A 27,769-nucleotide genomic window follows, 5' to 3' on the forward strand; every position below is an offset into this window, starting at 1 on the left:
TAAAAAAAAAAAAAAAAAAAAAAAAAAAAAAAAAAAAAAAACAACGCTGGGAGTGCAGCCCAGTATGAAAGCCCTGGCTTCAATCTCCAGTACTGGGAGAAAAAAACCCACCACTTAATACCTCTGACTCTTTGACCACATCTGTCTTCTTCTTTGCATAAAATTCCATGCTTCATACCCTATCTTTTTATTTTTGGAACCAGGAAACAAACTGGGGACCTTGAGCTTGCGAGGAAGGCAGCGGAACCACTGAGCTAACTCCCCGGCCCAATGCTCTAACATTCTTAAATTAATAATCACACAATGCTCGGTCCCCACATTTAGACCCCCTCGGCTCATTTGCACATCATTACCTGATAACCCCTCCTACCACAACCCTGTCAACTCCCCGCACAACAGCACTCAGCAGCACTGCACTGAGTGGCGGGCAAAGACTGCTATGCTGCAGGCCTCTTTCCTTCCTTCCTCCCTAGAGACACCATGCAGTGGGCCCCGTACCTGGCACAGAACAGGCTGCCTCACAACACGAGGGGCATTCATACATTGCTGTGTGGATTCTGAGGCTGCAGCAAAACCTGAAAGCTCCCCAGGAGATCAGGGCACATGCTGGGTTAGGAAACAACTGTCTCCGAACACACCTTCACGTTTCCACGTCCTGCCTTTCACTGTCCTCACTCTTCGGGGTATCATTCCCTGTATTCTCTGCCTCTAAGTCCTGCTAACTTTCAATAAAAGCCCAGAATCGTTCTGTCTCCGGTCACGGTATCTGCAGGAACACTGAATGATGTCAATGTTATACATGCAACGCCTTGTCAGTAAAAATAATATATTCAGAAATGCTTGGCTTGTTCAAAAAACAAACTGGGATTTGTTTATCATTTATCTGACTAATAATTTTCTAAATATTTCCTGGTCTGCTATTTATTTTTATTCTGTGAAGTTTCTATTCACATCTCGCACTCGTGTATCTGTTTACTGGGCTCATTCACCTGCAGAAGGCCTCTGGATATTATGCATCTTAAGCCTGTGACACATGTGACAAATATTTTCTTCCAATCTTTGATGAGCCCTTTAACTACATGACAGTGTCTTTTGCTCTATAGAATTGGCAGATTGCTTATGTAGTAAGGAGTCACCTGAGGCAGGGGACCTGTCCCTTTCCATGGGGACTGTGAATTACTAACAGGTTTGTGGCCACAAGTCTTAAATGAAACATGCTTAGCAGCATACTTCCTGCTTTTGTGCAGTAACGCCTGCCCCTTTGTGCCACAAGGATGAAGGGCGTCTGTCGGTGTCCTGAAATTCTCCTGTGAGAACGACCTACAAGTTCACCCTGCCGTGCACTTTACAGAGATGAGGCTCGCAAGACTAGCTGACGAGTGTTTCAATACGCCTAATTTCTCATTCTGTGTATGTTTAGATAGCTCTGGAATAAAAACGTATTTAAAAAAAAAAGTCTAGGCCAATTTGGGGGCATATCCTACAACAACTTCTAGCAAGAAGAAATAAAGAAAGTTTGGAAAAAGCATCTCGAGATCCATAAAGACATACTCAGCAGAGCCTGCGTGAAAAACTGATATTCATCCACACCACTGTCGAGGTCGAGTGGGGTGCTGAACCCTTCCAGGGCGGTTTCCTCCAGCACTTCTCCGTCCCAGTCATCCTCCTCCTCGTCCTCCTCCTCCTCACCCCTCCTGCTATTTGACTGCACAGCTTGAGCACCCACGTTCGTCTCCTCCTCGTCACTGGAGATCTCCTCTGTGAATCCATTCATCATTTGGAAAGAATCAAACACAGAAGGACATAAGGTTCCGTTAAAGAAAGGTTATAAAATTTCTGGAAATGGACATTTTAACACACAATGTTACCTAGAACTATAAAAATAAACTTTACTGTAGTTTTCCAAATTGAGAATGCCTTCATCCCCTTTGAAAACAATTTCCCTAAACCTGTGGTCCAGCTGAGCATTAGCGACTGGGTTTTGGCTTTTTTTTTTTTGGTACTGGGATCAAACTTGGGACCTTTTGCTTACAAGGCAGCTAAATCCCCGGCCCAGCTGACCATTAGTAATGTTATATTACGGCTGCCCCATTAATACAAAAATGCTTTTTAACTGCACAGTCCCCATCACTTCTTTTTGTGCAGTCTGTGCGCATGTTTTAAGCAACAATGACCTCGCATCAACAATTAAGGTCTCTTAACAATTAACTAAGCAATGATGAACTGCTCAGAAATGCTCAAATGAGGAGGTCATTTCTGTCACACAAATAATACAAATACAAAAATGTAAAGAAAAACAAAGAGGTAGGGTCGGGGATTTAGCTCAGTGGTGCCGCTGCCTGCCTTGCAAGCACAAGGACCCAAGTTTGATCCCCGGTACCAAAAATAAATAAAATAAAGAGGTAGCTACATGTCTTGGAAAAGTAAAAAACCAAATTAATGTCACCTATTTTCAGTACTAATCTGTTCAGTTAGATGTGCACTGCAGCTGGAATTCTGTAATCAGAAAGCAGTAAATACAGAATAAACATCAACCTAAGAAGAAATCCTAGAGTAAATCTAACCAAGGCGATATTAATCGAAAACTGGTTCCATAAAACATGCCATACTGAGACTACTGGATTAAACATGGGTAGTTTTAGGGATAAGCCAAGAAAAAAATAGTTTTGGACTAGATGTGTGGAAAGAAAAATAAAACATGTCAAAGGTACGATTACAAAGGTAGCAAGAAATAATGGCTGCTAGTTAATCATTCCACACTTCAGTGGGAAATTTAACAAGCCAGTCTGGGGATATTACTAGAAACTCTTCCTTCAAGCCATTAGTTAGAAGGTAATAAATAGGAAAACAAGAAATTAGAGAATATAACATAGCAAAAAACCAATTCTACAATTATTGGTATATGCTTAGCCTCCCTCCACATTAACAAAAAGAAACATCTAGAAAAAAAGTATTACTTCAAAAAACCTACTTTGAATTCAGATAAAACAAATTAGAAGGTGTTTTGTGTTAGGAGTGGGAGAAGGACAGTTTAATATCTGTGTAGATGAACAAACTGACAATTAAATAAAGAATGTTTTAAATCTATCCCTGCTAAAGTACAGACTATAGCATAAAAATAGACATATGTGTTTTTCTAGAAGAGTTATGATGTTTCTTGGCAAAAAAAAATATGGTGGAAACAAAGTCCTTGTAAATAGGGAAGGATGAAGGGGGTAAAGAGAAGGCAGGGAGTGGGGAAAAAATAAGAACCAAGACATACCACGTAAAGGCACAAGACCCAATGACAAATGTAACTGTATTGTTTGCTTTAAATGTACCAATAAACTTAATGGGGGGGGAGAAAGAATTTTTTTTAAGACAGATGAGAAAAAAACTCTACCAAAGAGATGGATAGTGCTACTTTCTGGTCCCCAGCATGATGTTCTATAATCTCATCATTAAATAAAATAATAGTCTAAAAGTCTTGAAACTAACAATCTCTCAACCAAGCAAATCATAGTTATGTACTGTGTTCTAAATTTATATGTAAAGCATTTACGATTTTTGAAGATCAATCACATAAGTATTTTTTGTTTTCCTTTCTTTTTAATCAGACAATTTCTATCAATCCATTGCCCTGGCACTTCTGTTCTTAGTGTTTCATTTAATTCAAGGCTGCTAAATATATTAGCACAAACAAGAAAAATGAAACAGTAGAATCCTAACCTGTAGTCAAGACTATTTGATCCTGATACAAATATATTTCCCAACCTAAAACAATACCCATTAGGATCCACTTAAAAATCATGGCAGTTTTAAGTGTCAAGAGACACACAAAGCTAAATTTATCCCACTTAAGATAATCACTTACAAGTAACCAAGCCCATGGTATTTGTCAATGTGCAGTACACCAATGAATGTAAATCTCCTTGATTCTAAACCAACTAAAATGAAAAGAAAATGCAAGTTCAATTCACAATCAATACCAACATGCATTGTAATCAGAAAACTTTACCATTTTCTTCCATATCAGCTTTCTCTGCTTTTGAATGATCTTCCCGGTTTACCAGTTGTCTAGTAGCACAGACCTGCTTTAGGCCAAGGAAAAGGAAAAGAATTGAGGGGACAATTTGTCCCACCACAGCTTCTACTGCAGGAGGTCGATTTTGTAATTCCAGAAGGATACTCAGTCCTATTATACACATCTTCCGGTCATGATGCCTGCAAATTGTGAAGAAAAAAAACATACCCATGAAAAATGCAATAAAGGGGTTGGGGATGTAGCTCAGTGGTAGAGCACTTGCCTGGCATGCACAAGTCCAAGTTCAAACCCCAGTACCACACACATAAAGCAGTAAAAGACAATACCCACAGAAACTAAAAAAAGAAATGCCCAAGACATACTCTAAGATTCATCAGAATTATACAGAAACAGTCCCAATTTTGTACTGTAGGAAGTGTTATAGAAATCAAATTTTGTGAACCAATTATCACCATCAAGGACCTATGGGAACCTGAAATTATTATAATAAATCTTGCTATAATATCAATTTGTGATTAGGGCAAATTCTCTAAATGTTGGCATCATGAATGCTGTTGAAGTAGAAACATGTGCATTTGACAACATAAAATTCCAATACAATGGGGAAAAAATGAAGTTCCCCAGACTCCACTGCCATGAGACTGTCTTTAAGGTTTCTTGGTACAGGTACTCTGTAGTAACCCAGGTGCCAAAAGCACATTCACAAACCTCACGTCTAATGTGCTGATCCTAATGGCTATGAGTAAATCTGTGAGTATCCTCTGCTACAGCACAGCATACGGAGAATTCAATCCTGAAGGAAAACTGGCCAACTGGACATCAAACACTTTTCTATGAAGTGCTTCTTGAAAATGTTACAAGCTAAAGATATTAAAAGACTATTATATTAGTAAACTACTCTTAAAAGAGCAAGCACGAAGAAAACGATCGCTTGCCATGATTTACTTAAAATGAGACTGGAACAAACTGATGAGTATATCATGAGCTACTGTTATTCTGTTATTCTATTACCCACATTGCTTGCTTATTTAAGTCACCAGTGCCCAAGCAGTAGAATATGACAGGACCTGAACTTGGCCTGAAGTTTTTCTCATTCAGGTATTCCCTGACTTGTAGTAAACACCAGATGTAACTGGTCATAGCAGGGAGAGGATTCTCTAGTGGGCCTCTACAGAATCCAAAAAAATCGCTATCCAAGGATGGCCACCTATGCCACAGCTAAAAGGGACAGACAGCCTTTCTATCTCTGAAAAATTGCTGGCAAATACTGAAAAACACATAGAAATATGGTCATGTATGCCTGGATGAGACCTTCGGAAGCCAACAGGCTGCTCGCAGCAAACAACAAGCTATTCTCAAAGAATGGGACAGACAGCCATAAAGAAAATTCAGGACAAAGTGCACAATCCCCTCGGCACTGAGAACTCCAGTGACTGTCCCCTGCACTGCCAGTCCTTGGACCCCTCAGTCATAAACATTCTTTATCATCACAGCCCCTTCCCGAAAACCTATATAAACGGACTTTCCCAGCTAGCTGCTGAAATCTACTCCCAATTCCAGTCTCTATTCACACTTGGATTGGAATAAACCGTTTTTTCCTCGCAAAGGCTGTCTTCATGGGGCCCCACACATGCCATTTATAATAAATACCAACTGCATAACTACACGAACACATTTCTCATCTCTACATCTTTGTCAGAGATAACTTTTAGTGTAATTTCTTCTTGAAGTATATTCTTCTCCTCAAGGTTTTAACCTTATTAATATTAATACAGGATAAACACTCATGTTATGTCTTGTACCTAGATGTCCCCCAAAACCCTCAGGTAGCCATAGGTGGGGCTTTTTGGAGGTAGCTGGATCTAGGGCAGTGATGGTAAACCTATCAGAGCTTTCAATGATAACAGCTGGCTGCAGCACACATGTGAGAGGTTCACCGCACTGTTCTAGGGTGTGTAATGTCGGGAGTAACGGAATGTGAGGACTAAATTAGTCCCCTGATTGGTTTAGCATAGTGCTGGGTGTGGATGAGGGGAAGGCCCACCATGGGTGTGGGTAGTACCACCCAAACAGGTAGTCTGGAAGGGATAAAAGGGAGAGACAGGTTGTTACGGCTAATGCCGCTTGCTGTTTTGCTGACTCCTGCCTGCTTGCCACAGTCTGTTTCTCCTCTGTGAGGTCCCTCTGCCATGCCACCCTGTCTTGGAGCCAGCAGACTATGGACTGAAACTTCAACAAGTTGTGAGCCACAGTAAATCCTTCCTTCTTTAACTTTGGGTGTCAGGTATTTCGTCTCAGCAACGAGAAAAGTAATTAAGACAACCAGTCTCCTAAAAAATACATAGTATAGTATAGGGCACACATAGCATCTTGTGAATACACAAATACATTCACCCAATCCTACTCGACCAGCCTAATCCAGCCCTTGGCCACCTCCCACCCCCATGGCAATGCTAATTCCTGCTGGATGTCTACTCTCAGCAAACTTTCTTCAATGATATATTACAAAATTTAAAAAGAGCACTGGTTATTTCCAGTACTTTCAAACAAATTAGACAACAGTCTAGCTCAAATCCCAGTACAACATGGCCACTACAATGTTTGACCAGAGATGGGCACATAACCACTACTTGGGACCTCACCTTTCCTACATTTGAAAACAAAGACAGTGCTTCCCACAAAGCCAAACTCTCCCACATGTGGAGCACTTGCTGTAAATACTCCTGCTCCAACCCCACACTTGAGAACAGGCTTTCTGGAGATCTGCAAAGAACTATAAACACCCTGGGACACTCAGCACAATTATCTTTGCCCAACTGGGATCTTCCTGAAAATCCTGACTCCATTCACCATGTTTAGCCACAAACACTTACAGTCTCATAATCATGGACATTTAACTCTTACCGCCTAGGTATGATACATATAAGTAAAAAGCAAATGGAGGCAGGACTCTTAATTATCCCAACCTGCGTTCTTTTACTAGATTATATTGCTGAAACACAGGCTTAATTCTCTAAAAATTAAATAGTATGTTAACAGTCCACTAAATACAGCTCCCAATTATTTCTGCACGTGTACATATTAAAAAGTAAACTTTGCAGAAATAGTAAAGTAGTGTGAAGTCCAAAAGGCACATACCCAATAAAATAATCCGTATCATTCATCCACTGATTTACAAACTGTACAGTAATAGGTCCAGGGTTGTGAGGCAGCCGAACTCGTTCTAAGGTGTGTAGCAGGAGATCAGGGTTGTAGTACAAGGCAGCAATCGCAACCTGTAGACACATTGTACGGAGCTCACTTGTTTTGACCCCTCGGGTTAATCTCTCCAGAACAAGTTGGACAAAGAGTGGAATACACTAGAAGACAAAAGGAAAACGAGAGTCAGCTGCACACAAAACGATCAAATCACTCACCGCGCACTGCCTGCTGGTAGAGAGTTTTAGCAGTAAATAAGAGTCTTGAAGGCAATATATGTTTACTCACATCATTTTTAGGAGTTATTTACAAGTTTTATATTCCCACAAAACCCAGAGAGGTGAATAAATAAAAAGAAGTCCCAAAGAGTGCCAGGAGCTCTCCTTCCTCCTTAACTGCGCAATGGCTTTAGTGGAAGATCATCCTGTAAGAGTCACACTCCACTGGCAACAGCTCACATGTGGACCTAGCCATTTCTCTGGTTAAGGCAAAGTGATGGCAGCAGGAGTTTTCTTTGACATATCATATTGGAAATAAATTAACAGAGAATAACTCTGATACATTCAGATGTCTTTTGCAAAAAAAAAAAAAAAATTCTACTAGTATACATAAAAGATGAAAAAGACCAAAAAGAGGTGAGTTCCATATATTAAAATAAAATCATCTGACTCCAACTACAACTCTCAATTTACTTCTCACTAGGTATAAAGTATTCACAGTTCTGACTGGACAGCATAACACATGTATACTACAAACTACATTAAAAATTAACACCAGGCCGGAGATTTAGCTCAGTGGTGCCGCTGCCTGCATCAGGAGCCCAAGGTCTGGACTTTGATCCCCAGTACCAAAAAAAAAAAAAAAAAAAAAAAATAAACACCCCGGAGACAGGGATTTAGCTCAGTGGTGCCGCTGCCTGCATCAGGAGCCCAAGGTCTGGACTTTGATCCCCAGTACCAAAAAAAAAAAAAAATAAACACCCCGGAGACAGGGATTTAGCTCAGTGGTGCCGCTGCCTGCATCAGGAGCCCAAGGTCTGGACTTTGATCCCCAGTACCAAAAAAAAAAAAAAATAAACACCCCGGAGACAGGGATTTAGCTCAGTGGTGCCGCTGCCTGCATCAGGAGCCCAAGGTCTGGACTTTGATCCCCAGTACCAAAAAAAAAAAAAAAAAAAAAAAAAAATTAACACCACGGAGACAGGGATTTAGCTCAGTGGTTCTACCGCCTGCCTCTCAAGCACAAGGACCGAGTTCAATCCCCAGTACCAAAACAAACAAACAAACAAACCCACCATGATCAAGTAATTAGTTAAGGAACAATGAAACCACAAGGAATGTAAACTGAGTTTGAAAGGATCTTTTTGAGATGCTTTAAAGTTGCATTTTAACAAACATTTATTATTACATGCAAAGTCACTAAGAATACAAAGAATCCTGAAGTTTTAATAACCTAGTAAAACTAAGATTACCCCTCTACATTATATTAAAACACAATCAACTGTGGGGACTGGCTGGACAAATTGCATGAATCCACAAATAACAGCACTACAGAGCTGCAAAAGGAATGCAGATCTCTGTGCATGACTGTAGTGTGAACTGCAAGATATACTACTATTCAAAGAAGGCAAGATGGGGGCAAATGTACATGGCACGTTGTCCCCGAAATTAGATTCAGCAGCTGGTAAAGAATCAGCCTTGACAACTAGTGCTCAGAAATGACAGCCCCAACCCGCCCATCCTGGCCTTGCCTGCACCACTGTTCTCTTGTGGTCACTCTGTAAGGTGACTAAGGGGAGGAGAGGCTGACTGGGGCTTTTTTTCTGGGGGGGGTACTGGGGATCGAACTTGGGCCCTTGCACTTGCGAGGCAGGCAGCGGAACCACTGAGCTAAATCCCGGCCCGACTGGGGCATTTTTGATCTCTAGTTGTCAAAGGTGATTATTTTCTAGCCAGGTCTTATTTTCAGGGCAAGTGGGTAGTGTGCTGTTTCTCTGAGAAGATGAGGAGATAATGGAAGTCTCTACCATTTTTTAAATGATAAAATGAACTAATAATGGGGGAAAACCCACGGAAGAAAGAAGGGTAGAATGGCAAGAGATGGGAGCTGGACTTCCCTGAATGTACTTTATTATATAAATTAGACCGAGGGCCATACACACGTGCTATATATCCATTAACTTTTTGAAAAGCAATTTAAAATTAGGATAAAAAAGAAAATGGATGAGGGATTTTTAGTGGCTTTATTTTATAAATTTTATTAGGACATATTTACAGTACATAATGATGTCATTCATCATGAGTGGTTGATACTTGTATATATCTTAATTCTTTTTACTCTCTGATTTTAAAATTTCATTATTTGACTGTATTTTGGACTGAAACACCCCTAGAGTACAGGCATACTTTGGGGTTGAAAAGCATTCCAAATAATCTTAAAATGTTAACAGTAATCATATGTGAATAATAATATCAATTATTTTGAGACTACATGTATGAGGTAAAGAAAGTACGATGAGAGCCAAGATTTTTGGTGTAATTTATACAATTAAGGATCAATTAGGTTAAGGAAAAACAATGTTATCCAAATCTGAATTAGAATTATCTGTGCATCTTAATACATTAATATTTTTAAATATGTATTTCCTGACTCCTCTTCATAGAATGACCAACTTGATAACAGTGAATATACTGCACGTCTATATAATCTATACTCATTATTACAGGTGGGGCCTCCAGAAGGTGACTGGATCATGAGGGCTCTCACCTCATCACTGGATTAATCCACTGATGGGCTCAGAGTTTGATGGCCGTATTGAAGGCAGCAGAACCCGTAGGCAGGGGGACTGGCCAGGGGAGGTAGGTCACACTGGGTGTGTCAGCAGTTCTCTGTTCGAATGTTCATACCACGGATCTGGAAACTTTTCTGTAAGTAGCTAATATTTTTTTTTTAAATTTATGTGCCACACATAATTTCTATTGCATACGCTTGTTTTCTGTTATTACTGTTAGTGCTGTTTTGCTTTGTTTCCTTTTAACGACACTTCAGAATTCTACAAACCATTCTTAGTTTCGAAGCCATACAAAAATAGGTTGGCCCACAGACCACAGCTTACCAAATTTTGGTTTACAAGATAGATTCTAAACTCTAGGCATGGATTTATCTATACTTTTCTGAACTTGTCTTTTCTTACTGAATCCTACTGTTCAGAACTCTCCACAACCCAATCGTGGAGCTAAACATGTCTATATCCCTTTTCAGCCACACTGTTTTACCTGCTTATTTTGTTAACTTCAAATTTTCTTTTTACCTCCACTATCATCACCTAAAATACAGGAAAATGACAAAGAAAAAAGCAGCCTTTGAAGATATCTTGTTTTTACATGTAGATGTGCCCCAAAAGCCTCTTGTGCTCACAGGCACGGCTTTTGGAAGTGACCAGATAGATTATCCAGGAGCCATCACTGGTTTGCTGTTAGAAGATGGGGCCTTGCTAAAGACAGGTCACAGGGGTGTGACCTTGAAGGCCCCTCCCCCGGTCTCCATCCCCTCGGCTTTCTAGACACCATGACCTGAGCTGCTTTCCTCTGCAGCCCTCCACCACATCACTGACCATGCAACGACTGAAACTTCTAGAGCATGAGCCAAATTAAACCACTCCTCCTTTAAACTATGAAGGCCAGATACAATCCGTATGACTTTATAAATTATAAACGGTTACAAATTTTTGTCAATTATACTTCAATAATGCCTGTGAAGGAGGAGTTGCTCTCAAAAATAACAGATTTTGTTGGGAAACAAATAAGAGGGGCTGGAAGTTCCTCTACTAAGTACAGTGAGATGGGCCAGCAGTGAATCAGGACAAGCCCCAACGACAACTCTGAAAACTATACATCACCCATTACATACGTTTAAAGAATAAAGGAAACCACTCTTAAAGGAAGCTCTGACTATATTATCTCAAACTGTCAATCTCAAAATATCAATAAGGACAGACATTATTTTTAAAAAGATGCAAAGGAACTTTTTTTTTTTTCAAAAGGAACTTTTGAACATAGTGCCATAAGCAAAATTAAAAATTCACCATAGGGCCGGGGATTTAGCTCAGCGGTTCAGTGGCCTGCCTTGCAAGCACAAGGACCCGAGTTCAATCCCCGGTACCTCCCCCAAAAAAAAAATTCACCAGAGGAGCTCACAGCAGATTAAAAAATGGCAAAAGAGAGAATTAACACAGTCAGAGTGATAAAGATTATTCAATCCAAACACCAGAGAAAAAGGGAACACAAAAAAATGTCCAAAGCCTCAAGAAATGGGGAACACAATTAAGCAGACCAGTGTACATGTGAAGAGGAGCCCCAGAAGGAAGAAAGGAACAGAAAAAATGTTCAAAGACCTAATAGCTGAAGACTCCCCATTGTGACAAAAATAATCTTCCAAGAAGGTCTGAGATTCTTAGTAGAATATACACAGAGCAAGCGAAGTGCAAATACACAGTAAAAATGCTGAAAGTACATACATCACCCCAGCAAGCAGGGGAAGCCCAACAGAATCAAAAGCTGTGGGTCACTACTGCTTATCAGAGACAGCAGAGGCCACAGGCAGGGAACAAAGTAAAGATGTCCTCAGATAAGAGCAAGAAAACTTACTGCCAGCAGACCTGCCTTATAAGAAACACTAAAGGAAGTTATGCAGGATCAAAGCAAGTGACCCAGATGGTAATTCAAAGACACACACACACACACACACACACACACACACACACACAAAGGAGCATCAATAAATATATTAAATTATAAAAAATAACAATATTTCTGACTTCTCTTAACTTTTTAAAAAATCACCTGCATAAAACAATGTTTTATTGATGGGCCTCTAATTTATAGAAACATAATGTACTTGACATTAACAACACCAAAGAGGTAGGCAAGGTTTTACTGGGACAAATAAATGACACTACGTGGTGACTTGAATGCACAGGAAAAAATGAAGAGAAGCAGAAGTAGCAACTAAGAAGGTTAATATCAAAAACTACAAACACATATTTCACTGTCCTTTTTCAGTTTTTTTAACACAAACTTACAAATAATTATAAAAGATGCTGGTTGTAACATATAAATGTAATATGTCTAATACAAAAAGAGGCGAGAAGAGAGTTATACAGAGGTAACATTTATATATCTTATTGAAATTAAGGTAATACTTACCTGAAGTATATTCTGAGAGAAATACATGTTAGGCCACTAAGTGATGTAAAAGCAATGAAAAACATAGAGCAACCATTAAGAAAATTTTAAAATACAGTGAAAAAAATCATTTAAGGAATTAAATAGTGACCAAAAAAATTACTCAATGTTCAGGAACAGTACAAGAATGAATAAAGAGAGCAAAATACATAATAGAAAACATAAAACAGCTGACTAAATCCATGTACAATGGAAATAACATTAACTGTGAATTAAACAAAAGGTAGAGAATGTCAGATAGGATTAAAAACATCTCACTATATGCTGTACAGGAAAAACAGAGATATATCATGCAAACAACCATCAGAGGACACTAATATCAGACAAAACAGTAAAACACAAGTCATAAAGGAGATTGATAAAAAGAGCAATCCATCAGAAAGATATAACCATTGAAACTAACTACAGAGTGCCAAAATATATGAAGCAAAATGAGCAGAAATGAATGGAAAAATGGGCAATTCAATACCAGCAGCTACAGACTTCACTGTCTCACTTTCAAAAAGGGATAGAACAACTAACATCAATAAGGACATGCAAGACTTAGTATTATAAACCAACTGGACCTAACAGTTTGGTGTATTTGGAGGGGGGTACCAGGGATTGAAAGGACCTAAGTTTGGAACACACTACCCAAATGCAGCAGGAGACGCATTATTCCCAAGTGCACAGGGATATTCTCTAGGGTAGATCATATTGGAAAGCAATAAAACAAGTATCATCTTAAAAAGAAGTTAAATTACTCCTTTATCTTCTCCACTTACAATGCATTAAATCAGAAAGAATTTTGAGAAATCTACAAATATGTAAAATAAAAAATTTTACAGAATGTTATATGTTCATTTTTATTCATCTCAGAATATTTTTAAATCTCCCTTGTGCTTTATCCTGGCCCCACTGGTTATTTAGGAGTGTACTGTTTAATTCCCACATACTAAAATGGAATACTAATCAGCCATAAAGAATGAGAAGTTAGATTTATTCGTAGGAAAATGGATACATATTGAGGATATACTCCTAAGTGAAATAAATAAGTCACATGTGTAAATACCAAACAGTTTCTCTGGTGTGAATAAACTATAATAGTACATAAGATGCTAACGAGATAATTGACAATGTGAAATAGGAAGAAAAGGGCTAAAGGTGTAGGAAAAGTGGGAAGGGTAGGGGAAAGGTAATAAGGGAAAAGAAAAAAATATGAGAAAACGAAAAAATGGAAGTAAAGTGTTTGTAAATGGGGAGGAGGGGATGAAGGGAGGGCAGGGACAAGGGGAAAAAATGAGAACCGAGATCTGTCATGTAAAGGTACAAGATCCCATAATGAATGTAACTGTACCATACACCTAAAATGTACCAATAAACTCAATGAGAAAAAAAATGAACACATATCAAAACTTAAGAAAATTGGGGGAGACTACCCTATTGATTATGCCCACACCAGGCTGTATGCGTTGCAGGCTGTAGATTTAACTCTGCAATTGGCTTGTTTTAAAAAAGGGAGTCTGACAAAAGCCAAGGTCAGAGTGACTCACACTCAAATTCTGTTCCCAGAATTAAAATCTTCTTAACTAAAAAGACAAGGTTATTTGTTAATCATGACCTATAGTTTGTCTATTCTGTTCCTAACACATGAATGCTGTATCTCCTTTTATAAGCCTTGCCTGTATCAGCAACATATCCCTAGCAACTACATATAGCTGCCTTACCCCAAATTAACAATGATTGTGTTGCCAATAAATATCAGTGGTTCTGGCTATTCAGGTCTTAGCTGCTTGCTCAGCACTAGCCATCCCAGTTCCCCATCTCTCTCTCTCTCTTCATTTCTGTCTCTCAGGTCTTTCTTCCCACTTTATGTCATAGCACTGAGCAGGACATCACGATCCACTGCAGGGGTCTCCAGTAGGAAACTGGCCAGATCAGAGCTTAGAAATGTATATCTGTAGATGCTTCTATTAGAAATATCTCAAATAAAAAAACCTAAATTTCCACCTTAAAACTCTAGCAAACAGACAGGAGAAAATAAAGATCAAAGTGGAAACTAATGAGACAGGAACAAGAAAGAACAAAGAAAGTTAAAGAGAAAAAGAAAGAAATCAGAAGTTGGTTGTTTGAAGAATTAACAAAACGGCCAAATGTTTAGCTCAACCAAGAGAGAAAGGGACAGGCAGACAGGGCCAGAGATTTAGCTCAGTGGTGCAGCCACCTGCCTCACAAGCACAAGGACCTGAGTTTAATCCCTGGAACCAAAAAAACAGAATCACCATTACTACTGGCCCTTCAGAAACAAAACAAAAATATACATGAATACTATAAATGACCACATGTCAACAGATTAGGTAACTTAAATGAAGTTACCTTAGATGAAGACACAAACTAATGAAATAAATTTAAAAAGAAACAAGATACAAATAGACTATAACAAATGTAGAGACTGTGTTGGTAATGTGAAAGCTATCCACAAAGAAAAGACCAGGCCAGATGGCTTCACCGCTGAAGTCTACAACACATACAAAGCGGAATACTAATACTTCACAAGCTGTTTGAAAAAATAAAGGCCAAATCACTCCCAAATTATTAGACAGCTAAGTTAGGTAGAAATATTACAGTCAGACGAGGCTGGGCCGCTGAGAGAATCCATACAAAAGATGAAGAAAACACATTGCAACTGGGGCCAGAGACACATCTGTTGGAGGGCAGGAATCAAGTCAAAGACAAAATGACCAGGCCTACATACTCCCCCGCAAGGTGTGTGACCAAGACCTCTGAATCCATCCTGTCCTAAAAAGGTCTTTGTTCTTTCCATGTACACTTTCTATATGACCTGCTTCCCCATTGGGTCAATATTACCTAAGCGGTTACACTTGTAATCTTACTGGTTAATCATAATTTTGTTCCACACTGTACCCACCTCATGATTTTGCTCTATAATACTTCCCCTGTGAAGTGGGCTCCCCACCCCACCCCCATCTCTCAGGAGCTACAATCTCTGCCTCTTCATAAATATTTCCTACTCATAACCTCTGTTGTTCCTTACAATTCATTCTTCTACTTTGGGGAACTGAGTGTATTTGACATCTGATAGATGGGGAGTTACATTATTTCCCCTTATATCATTTGGAGGCCCTATATCAAAATCACTCTATGAGGCCAGCACTACTAATACCAAAACCAACCAAAGACATCACAGCAAAAGACATCAAGGAAAAGAGATCAATAATTCTTATGAATACAGACACAAAAATACTTTTAAAAAACACAGCTATGGATAAAGCTCAGTTTTAGAGCACACACTTAGCATATACAAGGCCCTCCCTCTCTTCGATCCCCAGCAGCACACACACACACACAAAAGCAAACTCAGGCCAAAAAATATATAAAATGGATTATACTCTCTGCCTAAATGAGGTTTATATGAGAAATATAAGACTGACTTAACATCTAACAGAATAAAGGACAAAAACCAAATGGTCATCTCAACAGATGCAGGAAAAAAGAAACATCTGAAAAAACTCAACATTTCTTCATATCAAAAACACTCTGCAACCATCAGTAAAGATTTCCCTCAACTTGATGAAGAGCGTCTATGAAAAACCTACAGCTGACATTAGACTCAACAGTGAAAGACAATGCTTTCCTCCCTAAGAACAGGAACAAGTTGAACTAACTGTCTCCTCTCAGCAAGTCTACTCTACATTCAAGACTCTAGGCAGGGCAACTGAGAAAAAGAAAAAACAATAGCAACAGGAGGCGAGTCCATTTGTAGATAATCTTATCCACAGGGGTCCTTGACAGGTACACACTCTGTGGTAGAGTGCTTGTCTACCCTGCATAAGGGCCCAGGTTCAATACTCTGCTCCCAAAAAAGAAAACGAGAATCATAAAGGATCTGCCTAAACGCTGTCAAAACTAATAAATCAATTCAGCAAGGTAGCAAGACACAAGATAAACATACAAAACACATGTGTATTTCTTAAATATATGGGTAATAAACAGCATCAAAAAGAATAAAATACTTAGGAATATTTTAAGAATAGAATTATAAAATCAATATGCTGATAACCACCAAATTTTGAAACAATTTAAGGTTATCTAAATAAAAGGAAAATATTCAATGTTCAGGGACTGAAAAACTAAATATTCTTAAAATGGGAACACTTATCAGTAGAAGAGCTATCACAGTCCAGCCAGCTTATTTACAAGCTAAGCTCAAACTTCACAGGAAATTCAACGGACCCTGCACTGCCAAAATGATTTTGCAGAAGAACAAAGACGGAGGACTCAAACTTCCTGATTTCAACACCTACTGCAAAGTTACAGCAACAAAGACAAGGCAATACTAAATACTAGTACAAGAGCAGGTAAATAAGTAAATCAGTAAAGTGAGAGCAAAGGGACAAGTATTTCATTTATGATTAGTTGATTTGACAAGAGCACAAGAGAACTCAATTGGGAAAAGACAGTCTTCTCAAGAGGTAGTGCTGAAAGAACTGAATCTCCACACATAATGATGAATCTTGATCTCCTCCTCACAGCAAAAACAAAAATTTATTCAAGATGGATCAAAGACCCAAGCAAGATAAGACATAAGAACATAAAATTCTATGCTTCAAAGATTACCATCTAGAAAGTGAAAAGAGAGCCCATAAGTTGGGGGAACATTTTTGGAGATTCCGTATCTGGTAAGGAGCTTGAATCTAGAACACATAATTAATTCCAACAACTCAATAATAGTGATACAAATAATGCAATTAAAATGAGTGTACAATCTGCTCTACATTTCTGCAAAACAAGATTTACAAAAGGCCAGAGAGCACAAGGAAAGACAGTCGACCTCCTTAACTATCAGAGAAATCCAAATGGAAACCACAGGGGACACCACAGCATATGACCATACGACCAGTAAGATGGCTATAGCAAAAAGACAAAACAAGTGTTGGCTAGGACATGGAGAAATGGGAACTCTCATTCACCACTGGTGGGAGTGGAAGAAAAAAGAAGAGTGCAGCTGCTTTGAAAACGGTCTCACATTTCCTCAAACGACGAAACTCAGGCTTACCATGTGACGTAGCTTTTCCATTTCTAGAATATGAAAACACATCCACCCAAAAACTTGTATATGAATACTCTTAGCAGTATTCAGGACTTACAACAGTCCAAAAGTGGAAATGATTCAAAGGAGCAACTGACAGGTACAATAAATGTAACAGAACTATACAACAGAATATTACTCAGCAATCCAAAGGAATGAGGTACTGATGCACATTCATTACCACATGGGTCAACCTTGAAAAGCTTACACCACTCAATCCCCGGTACCAAAAAAAAAAGAGAAAAGCTTATGCCAAGTGCAAGAAGCCCACTGCAAAGGGCCACACAGGATACTGGCCACACTTACAGGACTCATCCACAACAGGCAGACCTGCAGAGACTGAGCGTGCATTTCAGTAGTGGAAACAGGGAGTCACTGCTAGCAGGTACACGGGCTTATTTTGGGGGAAGGACAATGAAAAGTTCTAAAACTGTTGTAATAGTTACAGAATTCTGTGAACATGAAATCATTAATGTGTACACTTTAAATGAGTTAAATGAGAGTACAGGAATTATATCTCGGTAAATTACAAAACTGTAAAAAAAAAGAAAAATTCACAACTTCACTCAAGGGCTTTCAACATTTTTCTTTAGTGATTAAACATAATGCCACTGCAGTGCCAAAATTTAATCTTGTCAAAATATATGTATTTATACTTAAAGAACATATAGTGTAAATTTACACTTCTTAAATTGATGAAGAGAAAGTCTTTTCATTTTTTTCACACTACCTTAATTTCTTTTTAGAAAAGATACCTAGGAAGCAATTGAAATGAACAGACCCTTCTCAGAAGAAGTACAAACGGCCAACAAATACACGAGAAGAGGTCCAACATGCCTGACCATTAGAGAAAACAAATGAAAACAACACTGGCATTCCATCTCACCCCAGAAATAATGGCTGTCATTAAGAAATCAAATAATAACACATGCTGGTGAGACTGCAGGGGAAAAAGGAGCCCTTCTACATTGTTGGTGCAAATGTAACCTAGTACAACCAGGTTACTAGGGTAACCTAGTATCGGCGTGGAGATTCCTCAAAACACTAAAACCAGAAATTCATTTGACCCAGATAAGGAGTCCTTGCAGGTATCTTTTCAAAGAGTTAAAGACATCACATTATAGCGACACACTGTACACGCATGTTTTTCAAGAGAACAATTTATAACAACTGGATCTTTAAACAGCCTACCCCATCAACAGATGAATGGATAAAGAAAATGTGATCTTTCTACACAACAAAGGACTACTGTGCCATAAAAAAGATAAACTTGAGGCATTCCTAGATAAACGGATGCAACCTGAGACCACAATACTATGTGAAGTCAGACACACAAGCATAAATATTGCACAGTTTCTCTTATGTAAGAAATATCCAGCGAGAGGAAAGTAGAAGCTAAATAGAAGGGAGCTGTTTTTCAAACAGATGAAGGAACAAGGGGGAGGGGGAAAGGAAGAAAAAGGGATAAAAAAACAACTGAAGGGGAAAATGATGAACTAGAGCTTCTGCGAATGGAAAGGGGACTGAAAGCTGGAGAGAGTGCAGGAGGAGGCAGGGTAGGGAAAAAAGAATTGAGATGTGGGTGTGCACCACTTCCCACGTGTATCACTCAGTGTAATCACTGCGTACTGCAAACATGCACCCATTTTTAAGAAACTGAAGGAGTATTGAAATAGCAGACAAAAAACAAAGCGAGGGGAGGGATACGATAGGGCTCCGAGGAGGGCCCTTAGCTGTGGGAGCCCTGGGCTTGACCGTTAGCCTCACACACACGAACAGTAGATCACTGGCGCTCCCGGAGAAAACTGACACACCCATTTCGTTCATTATTTTACTAGTAGCTCCTTAAAGTACTATACACAGCATTTACTACATACAGTGTTTCTCTGGGCATCCCTTTCTCAGACAGAACGCAATTTTCACACTGTATCACTGTTCTTGCCATTTAAATGAGATTTACACCAGCAGGCACAAACTTCAGGCATCTTTTTAACATTCTGCGCCAACATGGAACACCGCCATCAGTGAGGCGGGCGCCTTTTAAACACCCACTTTCCACACACGTTACCTGATCGATGCCTCTCCCTCGGCACTGAAGAATGATCACTTCCAGAAGCTTGGCTGCGTGGCACTCGGCGTCTTCCCCTGCATCTCCGCACAGGACCTGCAGTGACCACAATGGGGTCATCCGGTCAAGGCTACCCAAAGTGACCCCCACACAAGCCCAGGCAGGGGAGTCGTGGTGTTCAAATTCACCTCACCAACCCAGAGAAGGGGGGTTAAAGGCCCATCCATTGTCTACCTGTCTATCATATGTCCTCACGTCCTCAGAGGATGGAATAATTAATTCACTCGCTGGACTTTGAATTAAAGTAAAGCTACGTGACTTATAAAGTAAGGTGTTCAGGTAAGTGAAGCCTCCCTTTAAAAGCAGTAAGACAATAGAATAAAAAGGAGAACCTTTATAAGAAATCGAATGCTCTTTTCTGTTCCTTCTGAATGCTTGTCCATATACACCCGTATTTTCATAATAATTGTAATTCGATACACACCTTCCATTTACCCTCCTGGACTTCATAATTAGATATATTTTCCATAATTAACCACTAAGTACCGTATCACAGAAGATGAACTGTAACAGTTACTGCTGTCCCATCCTCAAATCCATACTTTTACTATTATAAATAATTCCACAGTATACAGAAAACTTGGAATATGATTTGAAATATAGCTTGCTCATATATTAGAAATTAAGATGGAAAATTAGTAAATTAAAGAGTCCAAACACAAAAACTTAATATCTAGATAAACCCAAAGAAATAGAACAGAAAATAGAGCAGAAACTACAGACAAAGAGAGGTGACAGAAAACAAAAGCAGGTTCACTTTAAAAAGGTAATGAATTGTACAACGCTTGCCAAAATTATTTTTAAAAGAAAGCAAACTTTTAAAATATTAGAAATGTAAGAGACAAATACTAATTAGAAATAAGAGAACATTTTGGAGAATTCCATAATCCTTATACATTTTAAAACTTAAAATACTGGGTAACTGCCTAGAAAAATACAGTTTAAGAAAACTGAATTAAAAAGAAATTCCAAGTGGGCCGGGGTTTGGCTCAGTGGTTCTGCTACCTGCCTCACAAGCGCAAGGTCCTGAGTTCAACCCCTGGTACCAAAAAGAAAAGAAATTCCAAGTCAGGGATGGGGGCTTCCTTGTAACCCCAGCCCTCCAACGCTGAGGCAGGAGAATCACGGTGAGTTTAAGGCCAGCTGGGGCTACATAGCAAACCCTGTCTCCAAAAACTAAATGAAACCAAACAAAACAAAACAAAATCCTAGATAAAGATGATAGATTGAATGTTTCTATTTAACTTTATTTCCTCCCCAAGGCCACTAAAATGGCAGCAACGAGATTTTAAAGGTTCACATTCACAAAGACAAAGCGAACAATAAAATTTTTGCAAGTTGGAAAACAACTGGTAAGCAGACAAGCAGCCCTATTTATATAAATATACAATTCCACCTTTAGGGTCTATCAAGACCTGAGTCCTAAATACGAACAGGCTTTGGAATCAGCCCGGCTCAGCCATTTGTTAGTTACATTCTGAGAAAAGCTATTTAACCTCTGTGTCTTACTCACCCACCTATAAAGCAAGGACGGTACCATTACCTACTCTGTAGGATTGTATGACAGAGAAAGAATGATTTGTTGCCTTTTCCCAAAACTGCACCCACTTGGGGATGTGGCTGGTGAATTTTGGTTTGCCAGACAGAGAAGAACAAGCTTAAGCTTGTATCTTGTAACTAAAGGGGGTGGAGGACTCCTAGACCCAGACTGCTGGGTTCACATCTGCCGCCAACACGCAGAAGTTTTGTGACTTAGAACAATTTCCTAAACTTCAGGCACAGTGAAAGAAATTATAGCTAGTTTTCTCATCTTCCTCCTAAGATGAAATAAGTTAATAAAGTGCTCAGGAAATACCTGGTCAATTTGAAGAATTCAATAAACATGAGCGAACACTAAAACCTACAATATGAAATACATCTGAACAACTCGCTAAATCGAAGGACCTGTCTCGTCTATTCACCGCTTTCTGTATTCGCTACACTTTCACGACAACCGAGCAGGAAATGAGACCGGGGATATCAAGGAAGAAGATGGGTTATCCGAGAGCTCAGGGAGTCTGTTATTGTTTTATTTCTTCTCTCATTGAGTTTATTGGTACATTTTAGGTGTACAGTACAGTTACAATCATTATGGGGATCTTGTACCTCTACATGACAGGTCTTGGTTCTCATTTTCCCCCCTCATCCCTGACCTCCCTTCACCCCCTCCTCCCTTCCCTATTTACAAAGACTGTGTTTCCATGTTTTCCTTTTCTCATATTTTTTCCTTTTCCCTTATTACCTTTCCCTTACCCTTCCCATTTTCCCTACACCTTTAGCCTTTTCCTTCCTATTTCACATTGTCAATTGTCTCATTAGGAACTTATGTACCATTATAGTTTTCACACCAGAGAAACTATTTGGTATTTATACATGTGTGATTTATTTATTTCACTTAGGAGTATATCCTCAATATGTATCCATTTTCCTATGAATGACTCTAATTTCTCATTCTTTATGGCTGAGTAGTATTCCATTTTATAGAAAAACCACATCTTCTTTATCCAGTCTCCAACGGATGGGCAAATGGGCTGTTTCCAAGTTTTAGCTATTACAAACTGTGCCACTATAAACATAGGTGTGTGTATGTCACTGTGATATGATTCTTTCAATTCTTTTGGAAAGATACCCAGAAGAGGGATGGCTGGGTCAAATGGAACCTCTAGTCCCAGCTCTTTAAGGTATCTCCATATTGATTTCCATAGTGGTTGCACCAGTCTGCACTCCCACCAACAGTGGAGAAGGGTTCCTTTCTCGTCACAACCCCACCAACATTTGTTATTGAATGATTTCTTTTTTCTTTTCTTTTTTTTTGGTACCGGGGATTGAACTCGGATCCTTGTGCCTGCGGCGGAACCATTGAGCTAAATCCCCGACTCTGGTTAATTTCTTGATAGCAGCCATTGCTTGTGGGGTGAGGGTGTCTTTTAAACGCAGTTCAAACCCTTTGGCTTAGATGTAAAATTGACTTACTTCTCAAAATTTCAGACTTTTCATAACTGAACTGGGTCCTAAGCCAGATATACTAATTCAAAGCACTTACCAGATGTTGGTAACACAAGTCTTCTAGGAAAGCAATGGGTTATACATTTACTATTTCATTTCCTACTATACAGCAAACTTTTGGTTTCTGGCTATGTGAGGTTTCTAAAGTCTGCTGCCAGCTCTGTGGAAATCCAGTTTGATGTTTTGTGTATATGTATATTCATAAAGAGGAGAAGAAAATACTGTTGTAACCTCTAGCAGGGCAATTCTAACCTGTGGCAAAGATACACAATAAATGACCACGTCTGGGTATAAATAGAACAACAGCCGTTATGAGGATTACAAATTATCTTGTATGCACTAAAGAGCATTCTTTTTCTTTTCAATGGCGTTCTTTTCCAACTACAGTATCACTTTGTTTTATCTTATACTTTTATGTTCCTCTGATGGATTCTAATATATACACTCACCTAGAAGAAAAAAGATTAGTGCCCTTTGGTCACAGATTGAAAAACTGTGTGGTTTGACTGTGACTTAAAGTATACAGAAGGATGGACAATGGTTATTATTTCCTTTAAAGGACCTAAGCATTCACAGATCTGGGTACCCAGAAATCCTGGAAGCAGTTCCCATAGATGACACCAAAGGATACCTACAGTTACTTTGAAAGTTAAAAACTACACAGACATTAAAGTGATAAACATTTCTGGACAGAACACATACGAAACTTTCAAATTACAACAACTGCAAGCACATTCTCAAGATGCAACCTGATCAACATGTTAGGTGTAAGGCAGAGTACAGATAAGAACGAAGCTGAAACACTCAAACACCGGTGAGACACTTGGGACAACCGACTAGAACACGCTTACCTTTCTACACATCGTAAAAAGTACTTCTAAATGCTTTGGATTTGAGAGTAAGGTGTTTGTATCTATGGTCACATAATTATGCAGGAGAGGCATCATGTCTGAGGAGGAAATTCAAAATTCCAATGAGACTTACGCAACAGGAGAAGAAACAAATGATTCCCTGATACCCCCTTCCTGCGGCCCCACACTTTACTGTCTTTCCAGCAACCACAGAACACTAGGCAGGAGAGTGGTGCCTCCACCCTACTTGTAAACAAAACATGGGATTACAGTGGGCACAGAGTGTTGCAGTGATCGCTTCAAATCTTTTCTGCCCCACTGCACTCATCACCATCAGACAACACTGTAATTTTCTCAGTCACCTGACTGCTTTCTCCATCTCTTTCCCACTAGACTACAAGCTCCAAAAGGAAGTCCACAGCTGTACTGCTGAGCTTAGAATAGTGCTGAGAACACCGCTGGTATTCACAAAATATTTACTGAATTAAATATGGATATATACTCTAGGGCAAACTAACTAAAGACATAATAAGTTGGGCATGGTGGCTCAGGCCTCTCTGGGAGGCTGAAGCAGGAGGATTCCAAGTTCAAGCCCACCCAGGGCAACTTAATGACTCAGCAAGACACTGTCTCAAAATTTTAAAAGAGGCTTAGATGTGGTTTAGTGCAAAGGGCCCACCTAGATTTGATCCTCAGTAATGAAAAAAGGAGCCTACCTCTACTGGCTATAAACTCAAGGCAGAAAAACACTGCCACAATAGCTCCACACTTCAACAGGAAAATGAGAACATTTTCTTACTAGTACTGGACTCATATGGGTTTTTACTTCAAGTGGCAAAATTATATCTAGATACAGAACAGCAAACACATTATATGACCAAAGCCATACCTGTGAAGTATTCATAGCAATCCTGCTGAAAGACTTCATATAAAATACCTAGAAGCTGCCACATTTGAGGGGAAATAGTGTGGCAGGTTAAACTGTATGCCAATGAAAGAATTTCTTCATAAAACTCTAGAAGGAAGAAAAAGTCCAGTTAGAATGCTAGGCAACAGCACAAGCTCCACACTGAGACCACACAGAGTGAGTTTACACACACGTCTTCTTGTATCTCACAGAGGATGTACACACCCCTTTCTTGGTCTGCAACAGGACTACAGATTCACCACCTTTCATTTCTCCCCAACACCTACCCTCCCCTTACTGCCTTTGCAGCAAGGCAAAAAGATATTTTTACTAAAATTTCTTATATTATTAAAGAAATATTTTTCCTATTTTGTAACACATTAAATGTGGTTTATATTTATAAAATTATACTAGAAATGTATATGAGAAGGAATTGATCATCACACTTTACTCGTGGAGGATTTCAAGTTTACAAATGATTAGCAATGTTCTTTGGGGAGCTTAATTACATAGGGTTAAAATATCTGCCCAGCTCACTTTCTATTTTTACAAACAACTATATAGTGTGTATTTTTTTCAGTTTATGAAACTGAAACATTTGTGCAAGAATTCTTCAATTTACCTCAAAAGGGTTGCACCCGCTATCAGGAAGAGTCCAAAGGAAATGTTCTTATATTCATACATATAATTTATTACGAACACCATCAGTCAAAAGTAAATTGTATCTTAGTATACAATCAGAAATACAAACCTCCATACAAAACTTACAAATAACTCCTACCATGTTCCTGAGCAAAGTCTAATCCAAAGTTCTGTTTTCTCTCATAAAAGGAATGAATCACTTATCCTAGCAACTTCAATGTTTTTCGTGTAACATTTAAAATACACTCAGAAGTCAGTAATACACACATTTGCCTTACTGAAAGCCACGTGAGATGGAAATTACAAATACTGGGAAACAATCACCTGTAGAAAAACAAATTATCTGCACACAGGATTCCTGAAAGTTCTAGCATACCATTAAAACAGGTAAACGGACCAACAGAATACCAAAGAGCACTGAGAAGGAGGCCATGTATTTACAGTCAACTACTTTCCTGAAAAGAGGACAAGATAACACAGTGAGGGATGCTGGTAAAACTGGACACCCGTCTTCAGAGGGGTGAGACTCATCTCGCACAAGAAACAAAAACCAACTCAGAATGCTTTACACAAACATTAGCACCCGGAACTGTAAAAGAACTGGAAGAAAATACAGGGGGAAAGCTCCATGGCATTGATCGGGGGAAAGTTTTCTGATACAACCCTGAAGAGCTAGGAAAACACCACCAAAAAAATAGGAAAATGGGATGATATCAACCTAAAAGGTTTCTGCACAGCAAAGGAAATGAGGGAGAAGAGACAACCTACAGAATGCAAAAAAACACGTGCAATGGATCTGATAAAGAATTAACATTTAAAATACATTAGGAACTCAACAGCAAGAAAATTTAAGAAGGGGAACCAGGCACGGGACATGCACTGTTAGGAAGCTGGGGCAGGATGACTGCTTGAGCCCAGTTCAAGGCCAGGCTGGGTAATATTGAGAGACCCCCAAGACATACGAATGGCTAGCGGGTTATGCAAAACTGTTTAACATACACCAGGCTCAGTGGCACACTGAACTGCAGAGGAGGCTGAGACAGAACTGCAAATTCGAGGCCAGCAAGGCAATTTAAATGTAAAAATGTCTTGGGCCAGGATTTAGCTCAGCAGTTCTGGCGCCTGCCTCTCAAGCACCAGGGCCGGAGTTCAATCCCTGGTACCAAAAAAGATAAGAATGTCTCAAATATAAAACGTTCAACATGACCTATCATTAGGCAAATGCAAATTAAAATCACAAGAAGATTAGGATGGCTATTATCAAAAAGACAGAAGATCACTAGTGGAGAAGGCATAAGAACACTTTTTTATAGTGCTGGTGGGAATGGATACTCGTGCGGTCATTGGGGAAAATAACACAGATTCTGCAAAAATGAAAATTAGAGCTACCGTATGATTCAACAATCTCACTACTAATATTTATCCAAAGGAACTAAAAGCAAGATCTTGAAGAGCTGTCTATACCCCCATATCCGCTGCAGTACCATTCACAACAGCCAAGATACGGAAAAGCCTAAGTGACTGAATAAAGAAAACAGAAGAAAAGAAGAAAAGAACACTCCATCGTTACTACAGCAGGGACAGACCTTGAGTCACTGTGCTATGTGAAATGAGCCATAAAAGCACTCACAAAGGTTTCTCTATCATTATTATTGGCAAAAGCCCACAGCTTACGTTAGGGTTCACCCTGCACGGTGCATTCTGTGCCTTTTGACAGAGGTACAGTGTGCACATCCATCATTACTACACCACATAGAACAGTCTCAGTACCCTAAAACTCATCCCTGCTCCGCACTCCTGACCCTTGGAAAGTACTGATCCTTACTGACAAACTCTTTAAAGATTATTATACTTCTTTTTAATTGACATTAAAATTATATGTATTTATGGGGTACAACATGTTTTAACATATGTATTATTTTGTAGAATGACTAAATCCAGCAAATTAACACAGCACTTACTCCATATGCCCATCTTTGTTATGCGAATACTTAAAATTACTCTTGGCTACTTTCAACAATACAATATATTGCTACTCACTACAGCCATACAGCGGACCAGTATCTCCGTTCCAACCCTGCAAACCATCATAATAGTCTCTGAGTGAGTTCAATGTTTTTTAGGTCCTACATAAGTGAGGTTCTGTGGCATTTGTCTTTCTGTGCTGGTTTATTTCATTCAGACTAATGTGCTGCAGGTTCATCCAGGTTGCTATGAACTCAGGATTTCCTTTTTTTTTAGGCTAAATAAGTATTTCCATTGTGTATATATACCACATTTTATTCAAATGATTTAAAATATTTAGACTTGCCTGCTCAATTTTTCTTAGTGAAGCAAACAACAGGAGACTGGAGTCAACAGTCACCTCTTCTCCCACCTTCATGCACAACCTGAATCTCCCTCACACCCAGGGACTCAGGGCTGCCCGTTTCAGACTGTGCGGGTCTGAGTACTCTGCATAATCCACGTGACACCCAGCCACTGCTACATCTGCCATCCCCTGCCCACGCCACCCAGAAGCCAGGCTGCATCAGGACAGTGCCCACTTGTGGCAAGAAACAGGCCCATGCTTAACCACTGTCCCAGTTCACTGCCGGAAACATAATCACATTCTCTGTCCAACCAGAGAAATATTCAGACCA

At 39.3% G+C, this 27,769-nt stretch overlaps 1 protein-coding gene across 1 annotated transcript in view; it reads right to left on the reverse strand.

Moving 5' to 3' along the window:
• Ipo8 (importin 8) overlaps nt 1–27,769 on the reverse strand; it is a 73,066-nt gene that overhangs the window by 2,997 nt on the left and 42,300 nt on the right. The window contains exons 17-22 of the mRNA XM_019208146.2: nt 24,468–24,593; nt 23,579–23,676; nt 19,623–19,718; nt 7,163–7,383; nt 3,998–4,203; nt 1,552–1,758 (exon numbers count right to left, since the gene is read on the reverse strand). Of these exons, the coding sequence (XP_019063691.1) occupies nt 1,552–1,758; nt 3,998–4,203; nt 7,163–7,383; nt 19,623–19,718; nt 23,579–23,676; nt 24,468–24,593 (954 nt within the window). The remainder of the gene's footprint in view (nt 1–1,551; nt 1,759–3,997; nt 4,204–7,162; nt 7,384–19,622; nt 19,719–23,578; nt 23,677–24,467; nt 24,594–27,769) is intronic.

This window comes from Fukomys damarensis, unplaced genomic scaffold, assembly GCF_012274545.1.
Source record: "Fukomys damarensis isolate Sample0158 unplaced genomic scaffold, DMR_v1.0_HiC HiC_scaffold_15, whole genome shotgun sequence".
In the NCBI taxonomy this organism is placed as follows: domain Eukaryota; kingdom Metazoa; phylum Chordata; class Mammalia; order Rodentia; family Bathyergidae; genus Fukomys; species Fukomys damarensis.